Source organism: Hyperoodon ampullatus (genome assembly GCF_949752795.1).
Source record: "Hyperoodon ampullatus genome assembly, chromosome: 13".
NCBI classification, from domain to species: Eukaryota; Metazoa; Chordata; class Mammalia; order Artiodactyla; family Ziphiidae; genus Hyperoodon; species Hyperoodon ampullatus.
This window is the reverse complement of record NC_136926.1, coordinates 21,964,526-21,977,602: the sequence shown is the minus strand read 5'-3', so window position 1 is coordinate 21,977,602 and position 13,077 is coordinate 21,964,526. Positions and strand designations below refer to the sequence as shown.

The 13,077-nt window shown below is 54.6% G+C and overlaps 1 protein-coding gene across 1 annotated transcript in view; it reads left to right on the top strand.

Annotated features, from left to right (window-relative positions):
- Window positions 1-11,463, top strand: part of MN1 (MN1 proto-oncogene, transcriptional regulator) — a gene marked incomplete at both ends in the record, with an annotated part of 43,065 nt that extends 31,602 nt beyond the window's left edge. Inside the window, one exon of the mRNA XM_079717676.1 lies at window positions 11,282-11,463. Within this exon, the coding sequence (XP_079573802.1) occupies window positions 11,282-11,463 (182 nt within the window). The remainder of the gene's footprint in view (window positions 1-11,281) is intronic.
- Between the last annotated feature and the right edge of the window lie 1,614 nt (window positions 11,464-13,077).

The following is a 13,077-nucleotide window of genomic DNA, read 5'->3' as shown; positions in this document are numbered from 1 at the left end:
CCTGGCCTCTCACCGTCCACTTTGCGCATCCCTCTGTCCTTCCCTGAGTTGAGGCTGAGCTGAGAGGGTGGACTCAGGGGCTGTGAGTGCTGGGTGGCTGCCCAGCTCCTCCCGCCTGATGTGGGCGACTCACATTTCCTCAGAGAGCTCACCTTTCTCCTCTTTCATTGCATTTATGGATGTGCTTTTGAATGATTAAAAAAAAAAATTTTTTTTTACAACAACCCCTCTCCTCTACAAGCAGCATTTTACTGTTTTATTAATTTTTAAGTAGGAAGGCAGGACGGTTTCCACTATAGCCAGAGGAAGACCAGGGCCACATGAACGGGGAGGACATTTCTGATTCCCGAAGGGTCACCATGCAAGTCCTCACAGATCAGAGTTGTTTACATACAAACACCTTTCTCAGGAGCATGTATTGAGCACCTACTGGGTGCCTGGCTGCTCCTTCCTACTTGTGTGAACTTGGACAAGTGATATCACCTCTCTAAGCCTCAGGTTCAGGCGTTGGCAAACTTTCTCTGTAAAGGGCCTGATAGTAAATATTTAAGGCTTGTAGGTTATACAACCTCTGTCACAATGACTCAGCTCTGCCACTGTAGCATAAAAGCAGCCATAGACAAAATGTAAACATCTGAGCATAGCTGTGTTCCAATAAAACTTTATTTATAAAGACAGACGGTGGGCTGGACATACCCTGTGGGCTGGACATACCCTGTGGGCTGTAGTGTGCTGACCCTGGCTGGCTCTTCATCTGTGAAATGGGGCTAAGAGAATAGAAGCTGCCCTCCAGAGTTATGGTGAGGAAGGAGTGAATTTAAAAGAACAAACACGTGATAGGTGCTAATTAGTTCTTGTCTGTTGGTTAATTCTATCAAATGCCAATCTCCCAGCAGCACTGCCCAGTTGGTGTATGGTCTTATTTCACAGGTAGGGGAACTGAGAAGCAGAGGGATCAAGTGACTTGCCCTCAACCCTTCTACTCATCAATAGATGACCTGGGATGCAATCTTGCCCGCTTGGTGCCCCAGTTTCCCCACCTGTATCCTCAGAGAGGATTCACTGATGTAAAATCACAGGGCATGATGATCTCATCCGTTGTGCGGAGGGGACGTGGAGGCACAGAGAGGTGGAGTCTTTTGGGCCACCAGCTGAGACGTGGCAGGGCTGGGATTAGGACCCAGCCTGGGTTTCTTGGAGATGTGGGTTACAGGCGTCTGACTCAGAAGCTGCCAGGGAGGAATGGCAGGTCCAGCTGGACCAGAGCTCTGTCAGAGTACCATTCTCATGGGGCTGCAATCCAATCCTCCCACTTGCTTAGAGTTGGGGAGCAAGGGACCTTGTCCCCAACAAGGGGGTGTGTTTCTACATCGGGTGTCCTATGCCAGGGCCGGAATGGATAAGGTGCAAGCCTCTTGTTAATTCTGACAGATTCCTGATGCCCCTCCCCTGCTCGAAACCTTCTTGTCTCCTCTTTGCAGGAACAAAGCTAAACGCTTCCAGTCCTCCGTGACTGACTCCATTTGAGCTTTGCTGCCTCCTCTTCCTCTGGGTCCCCCAGGCCCTAAATCGGGGTCCCTGGGCTGGCCTCTTGCTCTTCTGAAACAGTCACAGCAGAGCTTGGAGCGCCCCCTCTCGCTTCTCTTGATGCAGAGCTTTACACTCATCCTTAAGTCCCCTTAGTGTGTTCTCTCCTCTACAAAGTTTTCCTGGATCCCCACCCGCCCCCTGGGTCCACTTTGCTCCGACAGGGATTGTCTCTGTTCTGCAGTTCCGTGTTTATCAGAACGTCTATCCACCAGGCTGGGGGCTCTCTGAGCCCAGCGCCCAGCACACAGCTGGGAGCACATGTTTGCTTGTGATGCTTTAGCTATCATCACCGTCTCGAGGACTCCCTCTTACAGGCTGCCCCAGGCCCGGGTTTGGGGAAATGATTATGGTAACTGGATATTGAGCATCCCCTGGGCACCAGGCATTTCATCCGCCTCTCCGCAAGGCAGCAATGACCAAATTCACTTTTTAGGTGAAGGAACGGAGGCTCGGGGAGTCAAAAGCAGCTGATCGTGGGTCACATAGCCCGGCAGTGACAGGGTTGGCATTTGAACCTAAGCCTCTGTCTCCAAAGTGCATGACTGTCCCATGACTGACCCCCACGCAGAGCCCTTCCTCGAGACGCAGTGGTGCTATGGGAAGTTACCTGGGCCTACGGGCCACTTGCCCCCCTGCCGACCTGCCATGGAAAGAGCACAAAGCTTCCACAGCCCAGTGGATGGGTGACCGGGGCAGATGTCCCCAAGAACCTCCACCTAAAGCATCAGTGCTTCGAAAACATACTTTTTAAAATTCAGACTTGTCACTGAATCTGTTTTTTTTTTTCCCAATGGGCTGAAAGGAATGCTGTTCTAATCCTATAGAAATACATGTGTATATTTGTCTTGTTTTATAAAGATAATGGTTGAATGGCTTACCGCACAGCAGGCAGAGTGGGGAGCTCGGTGAGGTGTTGGCCCTTCTGTAAAGTTGCCCCCAGTGTACGGGTGGGATACTGGGGCTCAGAGAGGGACAGTGTCCTGTCCAGGGCCACACAGCACCGGGCCCAATGTCATGGGGGTGAATTGTGGGTGAGAAGGCAAGAAAACAGAGTGGGAAGGGCTCTGCTGGAGACAGGGCTGGAGAGAATCTCCAATATAATAACCATACTAGAAATACTAATAGCAGCTACTATTTCTTGGGCAGCCTTGGTGCCTGGCAGTGTGTTAAGCGCTTTGCTTGCATTATCACTGGACTCTTCCCAACAGCCCTATGAGAATAATACTGTCTCCAGCCCTATTTCATGGGTGAGAAAACTGAGGCTGGGAGGAGTTAACATCCCCAAAGCCAATCCTGAAGCCTGGTGCTCTGGACGCGTGGCGCAGAGCTCCCCCTGCACAAGCACCCTTGATGCACCCCTGTGGACACTGTCAGAAGGAAGGTGCAGGCTGAGGGGTCGGCTCCCGGCCCCCCAGCCTGTCACGTCTCAGCAGCAGGCAGGCAAGGAGTGGCCCGGGGGGTGCACAGGGCTGCATCTGTCACAGGTCATTGGCCACGGGGCCGCAGGCACCAGGAGAAGGAGCCTGATGGAGGCACTCAGGCCAGGGAGAGGGACCTGCCCCGTCCATCCTTGGGCTCTGGTCCTCAAACACCACCCCAGTGCCCCCTCCTTTGGGGCTGGGGAGGATCCCTGGAATTCAGCCTCCCGCCCCAGTCCCGGTCCAGCCCCCAGCTCTCAGCAGCCTGGTCCCAGTGATGCCCTTGCTGCTTCGCCTCAGTGGAGCCCTCAGCCAGTTCTCAATCTAAATGACAGCTGCCCTCAGCCAAGTCAACTCCAATTAATTTCCGAAGGCTTTCAGGGGCCTGGCTGAGCCTCTCCCCAGGCTGAGCTACCCCAGCGGCTGGAGCAAGGCCCCTTCCTCACCCTCATGGGGCCTCCCGATTGTTGGTAGGGGCCCTACCAGCCCCTCAGGAGCCCCCGTGTGTGCGCCGTGTGCTGCCCCCCATCTGATGGGGCCAATGTGGAAATGCTCAGGCAGCGTCCGTGGAGAAAGCACTGAATGGGGCCTCGGGTTTTGTCCTTGGCTGCTGTGTCACCCAGGGTCCTTCTCATCCCACCTGTGTGCTTTAGGGCCCTTTCCCCAAAAGCAGGAGTGTTGATCCAGAGAGAGAGGGTGGGAGGGAGGGAGGGGGAGGGGGAGGAAGAGAGAAAAAGATAAAGAGGGAGGGAGGGAACAAGAGAGAGAGACTGAGCAAGAAGGAGAGGGGGGTGGGAACGAGAGAGCTGGAGAGAGGAGGAGGGACTGGGTGTACCTGCCATTTGGCTGCGACATTTTACTTTTTCCTGTGACTTTGGCATCAGACAGACCTGGGAGTTACCCTGGCTCTGCCACAGGCCGGCTGTGAGACTGTGAGCCCGTGACGTCCCCTCCCTGAACCTCGGTTTCCTCCCCTGTAAAATGCCCTCTCTCCCTGGGTGTTGGGTTGGTCCAGTGAGATCGGCCGAGGCCCGGCCCCACAGGGAGCCTGAGGTCAGTGTATCTTACTGTCCCTTGTTTTGGGAGGGCACCTGCCTTAGCCTCCTGCCTTCTTTGAATGTAAAATCTGATCACCCCAAAGGGATAGAAAGATTCAGGGGACTTGTACATCTACTCACCACCATTCATTTCTGAGAGGACCAGATAGGCCTGGAGAGGGGGAGTGACTTACCCAAGGTCACACAGCAAGCAGGTGGAGAGCTGGGATGAGAATGTGAGTCTTCATTCACATGTTTCACAAATGCTTATCAGGTGCCTACTGCATGCCAGGGCCAGAGAGACCTCGGAGAGCCCCATGGGCGTGTCTGCTCTCAGGGTCTCCATCCAGGCCAGGCTTGTCTGGTCTTTACTGGTGGGAATGTTATCCCCTTCTACAGGTGGGGAAACTGAGGCTCGGCAAGCTGAGCTTGCCCAAGGTCATGGAGCTGGTGAAGGGCAGAGTTGAGACTCAGAGGGAGGAGGGAGGATTTGAGTCCAGGTTCCTGAACATCCGGAAGCTGCCGGCTATGGGGAAGGAGGGGGTGGGAATTGGGGTGTGCTGTCTTCCTGCACGGCTGGTGGCATTATAGACCAGCTTTGTACCACCTGACATCTGGCTTAGAGTCGCTGTTCCTGCCCCTGAGGCTAGAGTCGGTGAGTCCCCCACACCCCGTCTAGCTCTCTGAAGGAGGGGACACGACCCAGGGACTGAATGTGGACAGGCAGCCAAGGCGGGGTCCTCCTTGGGGTTGTGAGGCTCTTCAGAAGGATTCCAGTTGGGGTTTGGGGACCAGTTCCACTAAGGTTGGGTCCCCCACATCCCCAGGGGTGGGTTCTTGGAGATGGGCCTTTGTGTTGCCTTAAAAAAGCCTTGGACTTTGTTAACCACCGACAAGGCTCTCTACTCCTGCTCTGATTGCTTGTGGCCTTTACCTGATAGAACCTGACGGAACTCGGTGAGGACCCGGGTGCTGACCTTATCCTATTTCGTAGGGAAAGAAGCTGAGTCTCAAGGAGGAAAAGTGACTTGCCCAAAGTTGCCCTGCTGGGAAAAGTGCCAGGGACCAAGTTACAGGCTTTGGTCATCTGACTCCAAAGTCTCCCCATGATGTTTTCCATCTTTGGTGGCCTGTTGCTAAGGGGCTCGGAACTCAGGATTCCCTCTCTGCCCGGGGAGATGTGTCAGCACTTCCCTGTACCCAGTGAGGCGGTCGCTGGTGGCATCATTACTATATGGTGGCTGGTGGTGGGGTGCCATTTGCAGGCGGGGGGTGCTGGAGAAACATCACCGTGAGGCTGACAGCCAGGTAGATGGTAGGAGTCAGCAGAGGTGAGGAGTGTGTTCTAGGCGGAAGAAACATCAGGAGCATAGGGGTGGAGGTGGGAAGGATCAGGACTTCTTCACTGAGAGGTGAGGCTGGAGGCCCAAGATGGAAGCAGGCTGCATCATGGGAAGCTGGAGACTTTATCTTGGGGGCACTGGGGAGCCATGGAAGTTTTAAGCAGGAGAGGGGCCTGCTCTGGTTGGTGCTTCAGAGTTTCTCACCTGGCTCACAGGGGAAGATGGACGTGTGGGTCAGCATAGAAGCAGAGAGAGCAGCAAGGTTGTTGCTGCAGGCGGGAGTCGGGGCCTGGACCAGGGTAGGGGAAACGGGGCGGGAGAGCAGTGGGTGAATTTTGAAGGCAGGCTCTCCCCTCCCTGGTGCTTGACTCTAGGCTTGGGGAAGAGTGATGCCCAGAGCTAGCCTGGGTGTGATGGCCCGGCCTTTCTTGGAGATGGGGACTAGGAGCTAGGAGCTTCTGGGGGGACATGGATGTGTCTGGGGGCCCTAAGGGACTCCCGGGCTGCAGGACAGAGGTGCCGAGAACAGGTGGCTCAGCCCTGTGGCTTCCAGGCCGGCCGGCCTGCCTCTGCTTCTGGGCCCAGCGGCCCAGCCCCCAGCTGAGTGGCAGCTGTCACAGACACCAGCGTCTTCCCCCCTACACCCCCTGCCAGGTCCAAATAAAGGAAAAACCAAAATACATTTCCCTTTGTCGGAATCTGGCGAGGGTGAGCCTGCGAGAGTCATTCGCTATTGTGTTCTGGGGCCCACACTGCTCCTTACATAAGCTTCAGGTTAAAAATACTCACGGAATTCTAATTCGCCTCTCTGCCTGGGATCGCACCCCGGGGGGCCTCCCAGCCTCGGAGGGCAGGGGGTGGGGCAGGCCCCTGGCACCCAAGGAAATGAAGAAACTGCCCCACGCACAAGGCGGGTGTGCGGCAATATTAGCTCTGCCTGCCTCCAAAGCCCTGGGCTGTTAAAGTATAGTAACTATAATAATCCTAAGAGCAGCTAACCTCTTCTGAAGGCTCATCATGTGCTGAAGTTTTCACCCATGTGATGTCACTTCATCGTCCTCCAAGCCTGTGAAGTAGGTTCCCATTTTACAGCCCAGGTTAACACCTTGCTTAGGTTATACCCTGGATTAGCACCCAGGGAGCCCCTGACCTGGGTGCAACTTGGAGCCCACATTTGACCCCCATAATCTGGCCTTCCCTCTGGGGGGCAGAGGGACAGGAGGTGGCCCAGCAGAAGTCCCCTTTCTGAGGGTTTGAGGACAGAGTGGCGGCCGTGCGTACCACCAAGGCAGCACTTCAGCTACTGGGGGTTGGGGGGGCTGCAGCTACCCCAACCCCCTCCCCGCCTGGAGCTGAGGATGCCTGAGCACGTGGCCCACCCAAACTGGAACCCATTCCCGGGGATACTGAGTGCAGGGCAAGGCAGTGACAAGGCCTGTTTTGCTGACTTTAAAAAAAAACTCAGCCCCCTCCACGGGTGGCACCTCCAGAAGTGAAACTAACAATGAGATGTCCCCAGGTAAAGACATGCACATCTTTTTCCCCTTCTCCCTTTACCTCAGCCGTGGCCAGCCAAAGGGTCACTCAGCCGTCCCAGTTAGCACTCCAGCCAGCCGTCCCAGCCCCGCTGGTCCCTGCAGGCTGGTCGACAACCACACAAGGCAGTCCTGGTGCTGGTGGGAGTGCACTGTGTGCTAAGCACTTTACACGGTCATTTCACTTAATCCTCGTAACTGCCTCCATGACGGCCAGTCCTATTATTTCCCCCGTTTCCTAGGACTGAGGTTCTGAGAGCTGAAGTGATGCACGAAAGTCTGTGCTCCCCAAACGGTAGGCATGATCATTGTGGAACCGTAGGAGGAGTGGAATTCCATCCGTTATTCACGCGGTCACTTTATGGGCACGGGCTCAAGGTTCTTTCCTTTCCTTTGTGGAATTTACTATCCCCTTTGTGGATAGGGAAGCACTGAAGACAAAATCTGATGTGGTCTCATGTTGGTGGCAGGGTGAGCCCAAAGCAGCCGGTACCCGGAGAGCATGATACCAAGTCTGCAGCGTTCAGCGAGGGGGTTCTGGGAAGGGGCTGGATGGATCAGCCAGGGCTTGTGCACGTGGAGAAAGGGCGGGGAGAGACTTTGTGGGAAGGAAGAGCGAGGCATCCCAGCTCCAGGCCCCACCCCTCTGCGTGGGGACTCAGGTGGTCTGTTCTGGCCAATAGGGGGATGACCTTAAAAACCGCCCCATGGTCCTTCCTTGCTGGGCAGGCACGCCAGGAAGCCTCTCATCTCAGCTCCTATGCTGCCCGGGGTGAGGCACCTCATGGTTATACATTTTGAGTGAATGTCACCCCTGCCTCAGGAACTGACCACCCACAGGCAGGGCATCATCAGCTCTTTCTCTTGTATGGTCTCCCCCAGCTGCCTTGAGCCAGGCCCATGGGAATCACCATCCCCAAGTTACAGATGAGGAAATGGGGGCCAGCTGCCGAGGTTGGGGGACCCGGGATTCCATCTCGGCTGGACCTGCGGGGAATCCTGGGCTAACAGGAGAGGGCCGGTCCCAAAGCTGGCGACTTGGCCTCGGGTGACCCCTGGGCAGCTCCCTGTCTCTTGGGGTCTCAGTCTTCCCATCTGTCAAATAGGGCTGAGCGGCCCTTCACAGTCAATGCACAGGCCCCAGCTGAGCTGAACAGGCCAAATCTGCCCCTCCCCCACACAGCCACAGTCTGATAGGGGAGTCTGACAGCCAACGGTGGAAAACAGGACAACACCCATCAGGTACTGCGGTGTCTGCCAGTGCCGGGCACTGAGTACCTCCAGGGTCTCCCCAGCCCTGGGAGCTGGGCGAGGAGGCGGTTTTATCTCTGGGTCCTGGTGTGGGAGCCGGCATGCCCGCTGCCCTGAGGAGTGGGGATGGAGGGCCTCTCCTGGGCCAGGCCGGGGCAGGCCCTGACTTGAGGCGGCTCCCGTGGGACTGATTTATCGGCAGCCACTCGGCAGCCCAGGGGAGCCGCAGTCCTAGGGTGTGTTGGGTCCCCCCAGCTGGAATGAATCCTGCGGGAGGATGAGTTTGGTCATGCTTGGGTTGTCAAGAACTGAAGAGTCATATTCTCTCCTAAAAACATTCCCCATGGATACCAGACTCGCTTGTTTGTTCCAGGCAGAGGCTGGGGAATCCTGTGCCCATGCTCTGTGATGTGGGGCAAGGCCCTCACCCTCTCTGAGCCCCAGGTGCCCCCTCTAAAGTGGGGAGAAGGGTCACCCAGCTGCCGGGCTTGCTGGGGGATGGAGTTAGATAATACACGGAAGTGTCCAACTGTGTGCCTGCAATGCCCTCATTAAATCCACCCCAAGTAAGAAGAGCAGCTGTCTGTGGTTTTGGCGCACGGCATGCGTTTGAGTCGTCTGGAACTTGGGAATAAAACATCTTTAGGAAATTTGGCCATTTGGAGTAGTCTGGAACCACTGCTGAGCAAACCCAGCTCCCATGAGAGCCCTAATCCTCCTGTGTCTACCTTCCTGGTGCTTCAGCCACAGAGCGAGGGAGCCGGGTGTCAGGAGCTCACGTGTGGGTCTTGTCTTTGTTTAGCTGTTGCAAATTTTGGCAAGGGGCCTCGGTTTCCTACCTGTAAAATGGGCACAAGCATTGCTGCGTTGGCTCCTTGAAATAATGTGTCTAAAGTGAAATAAGGAACTCCTTTCAGAATTTCTCTCTCTTTCTCTCTCTGACAGATGCTACTCCTTCCCCCAATCTAGATCTCGCAATGTTCAGAACTAAATTCCTTTTGCAGGTATTAAGCAGCAGGGTGTCACTGGGAGCAAGGCAAGCGTGGGCTCAGGAGCAGAGGTGTGAGGGCTGTGCATCAGCATGGCTGGAACCCAGGGCCCACTGTGGGTGAGGGGACCCTGAATCTGGTATCTCTAGCTAGCTGGGGTCACAGCATCCCAGCTCCACCACCTCTAACCAACTTGGGAACCTCAGGCTCAGAACCTCAGCTTCCCCGTCCATGAAATGGGTACAAAGACTCCAGATTTATGGGCAGGAACGTGCCCAGCTGGCCAGTCTCAAGGAAGGGACAAGGCTTGGAGGCTTCTAGATGGTTGCAAGGACCCCTCACCTCCTGACTCCCCTCCCCTACCTTGGACATGAATGACAGTCCCAGCAGCCCTGTCTGGGGATGTCTCTGTATGCCAGGACATCTGTTACAAGACCCCAAGGGAGACAGCATCACCCCCACTTTGCCAGTGAATAGAACTGAGGCTCAGAGAGGGAAATTGTTGGATCTCATCCACACAGTGGTGGGGCTTGGATTCAAGCCGCAGTCTGTGACTCTAAGATGACTGTGCTACAATACTGTCTCCCAGCTTCACCGTCAGATGCAGGAGGAGGAGGAAGACAGTGCCTTGTTTCCTGCTGGAATCTGCAGGCTTACACCACACCTGGCACACAGTAGGGACTCAGCTTATTAATTGAATGAAGGAAGGAAGAGGCAAAGGAGAGAATCTTCCCTCCCAGCCCCAGCTCCTCCCAAGAATGCAGGTCCCAAAGCTGGGTGTCTCTGCGGCTCCAGGGTGGGGACCCCAAACCCAGTTAGTCACGCCTGGCCTTGGTTGCCTGGGCCCATCCCTCTGAGAGGATTTTCTCTGCAGGCCATGGCTCAGCTCTTGGGGGAAGCCTCAAGGCGGATCCCAGAGGGCGGGATGGGCGGGGTGACTCCTGCTTGGCACCGGGCCCTGGCTGGGCCTGCACAGTGTACTGAGGAGGGCGGGCCAGTCATGGAGTTCAGTATCTGGGTGTGCTCCCTCGGCCGGAGCTGGGCCCCCACCGCCAATTCCAGCTTTTCTCACTTCTGCTGAGTCAGAAGTTCACCATCAGCCCATCTTCAAACCCAGCTCTGTCCCATCTTGGCTGTGTGACCTTGGGCAGGTCACCTTGCCTCTCTAAGAGTCAGGCCCTGAAAAAGGAATAACGAGAATAATCATGATTCAGTAGGCCTCAGAACAGAACTATTGGTCATTGGGCAGCAGTAAATTAGAAGTCCTCTGAAATGACTGCTCCATTCCTTCCCTGCCTCAGGACTCCCAATTCCTTGTTCTCCTCTAATATAATTCGTGCTAAGGTGTGAATGGTTGTCAAATTTCTTTCCTGTCAAGTGAGTCTAATCCAAACATTACTATGGTCTGTGCTGTTTCTGGTGCTGTGTGACTGAATGAGAAGGAAATTGAGGGGATTTTCATTGAGGGTGTAGGAGAGGAATAGACTCCCTCACCCTTACCACCTAAAGTCCTTTCATGCAGCAGCTGGGGAGGGGCAAAGGGCACTGGTGTGGTTGGGGAGTCCACACTCTTAGTCTCTGTGGCTCTGAGCAGTTTGACACTGTGTAAGGAAGTTACCAGCACACAGCAGGCCCTTAGCAAATGTCTGTCTGGAGGATGACAAGACAATGGGCTGTGTTCGAGACCTGGACAATCCTCCCCTCCTCCGTTTCACTGCATCTGTTGAACTCCTATACATCCTTCAGTGCCCAGTTTGGATGTGTCTCCTCCAGGAAGCCTTCCCAACTTACTTCAGGTCCAGTTAATCTTTTGGGAACTCTAGTCCATCAGAGGTGGCAAACCCTGAGTTTATCTGGTCTAACTCTCCTATTTCCCAAGGGGGAGGGGAAAAACAGACCCAACAGGAGGTCTTCCCTTAGCTAAGGCCTCACAGCCCAAGTCAGAGGTGACGGCAGGAGGATTTGAACCAAACGTCTTTAGATCTCCTTGGACCATCTTTAGGTGTGAAAAGAGGGCCTGGACATGGCCTCTCTTCTGCTCTGCCACTTTACCCCCATTAGGGCCTCCTGCAGAGTCAAGCACGCAGCTAACGTCCTCTCTTCCTCCTTTCTCTGCAGCCCACGACCTCCCTCCGAACAAGGCCTCGGCAACCCAGCCCGGCAGCCACTTGCAGTGCCTGTCTGTCCACTGCACAGATGACGTGGGCGATGCCAAGGCCCGAGCCTCCGTGCCCACCTGGCGGTCCCTGCACTCCGACATTTCCAACAGATTCGGGACATTCGTGGCCGCCCTAACTTGAATTGACAAGAAATACCCCCTCCCCAACCAGGCCCTTCCCTCCCCCTTTTCTCTCCTCTCCCCCCTCCACCTGACCCCACCCCTACCCGCCCTGTTAATTTGAAAGGGCCACTATTGCTGAGTGGATGATTTTTTTTCTAGGTTGGTACCTGCTTAGTGGCATATGGACCGGAAAGGGTTAATTTAAAGGGAAAAAAAAAAACCTCAAAAAAATTTTTTAAAAAAGAAATTTGTCTGCCACGGTATGTTACCAGTGTTAACCCTTCTGCAGTTAGCAAACTTTTGCTGAAGCCTTTTTCCTGCTAGATAATTCCCATTTTTCTGTAATCTTGGCATACGTTTTTTAGATGACCTCTTTCCTTGTTTTATTTTCGTGCTGCTGTATGTCCAAGTATTGTTATTTCATAATAAGACAAGAGTTGCTTTCCTTTTTTATTCTCTTTTAGTCTTGTTCCTCCCCACCTCCCTCCCCACTGCCTGTTTTTTTTTTTTTTTTTTTTTTTCCTTTTTGCTTTGTTCACTGCTTATTAAAATGGAAATCCTGGAGAATAGTAGTTCTGGAATATTGCCGGGTGAGAGTCAAATTGTCATCACAATATTATATATTGACACCCAACTGTCATCAGTCAGGCTGGAGCCAAACAATTAATGCCCCCCTTAGGTATTCCGCCTGGGATTTTGTTTTGTCTGTTCCCTAAGAAAATAGAGATATATATTTTCGTTCCCACAAACACACCCTCAGCCTTCAGCTCTGTTCTCTCTTCTGCTGGAAGCTGCCTTTCACTGCCATGGAGGTGATGACGTATCCAGTCCGCTCTGTGGGAAGGAGTCGGAATGTTCAACAGTGGTGTTTTCTCTCCTTTTCTGGGCCTCTGTAAAAACGCCCAAGCTCTGAATTTTCACGCTGTGCCGAGCAGCCCTCGTCCGCGTGGGGATGGTGCCTGTCCAGCTTGCAGAGCTTCTAGAGGCTGCAGGCTCCCGGCTCTGCTACGGCCAGGTCAGCTGGGTCTTGGGTGCTGGAGTTGAAGGATCAATTCTTAGCCCTGACCTTTCCTGACATCTGTTCCCAGCCAGGCACTGGGGGAAGAAGGAACAGGACTGGGTTATCTCCCCACTTCTCCCGTTCCATCTCCAACCTGGGCAGCCCCCCATCCCTGGGAAGGACCAGGCTTTCACCGGCACTTTTCGAGGGGCTTGTTGAGTGAAGGAGCCCCCAGGCTCTGCCTACAAAGCCCCCCTCCTCCAAGCCTGTGTGTATTCTCTGCAGGGGTTTGCAGACTCCTGAGGGCTAGAGGACGGAGAAAGGGACTGGAACTAGTGACTTTGATTCTTGGGCCTTTTTTTAAACCCAGGAATCCTCCCTACCCCTTTTGATTTAACCTCAGCCTGTTGCAAAACCAGAGCCACGTCCCGTGCATCTCATGAAGGAATAACTTCTTTGAGCAGAGGTGAGGGAGCAGCTGGGCGAGCAGGGCAGCAGAGAGCAGGGCTCCTGGACCCAGCTGAGGCCTGTCACCTGGTCCTCCCAGGGCGGTGGTCAGTGGAGGCCCAGTGTTGGCAGGGGAGGCACCTTTGGGTGCTGTTGATGACTCCCAAGGGCTTGTGTGACTCATGG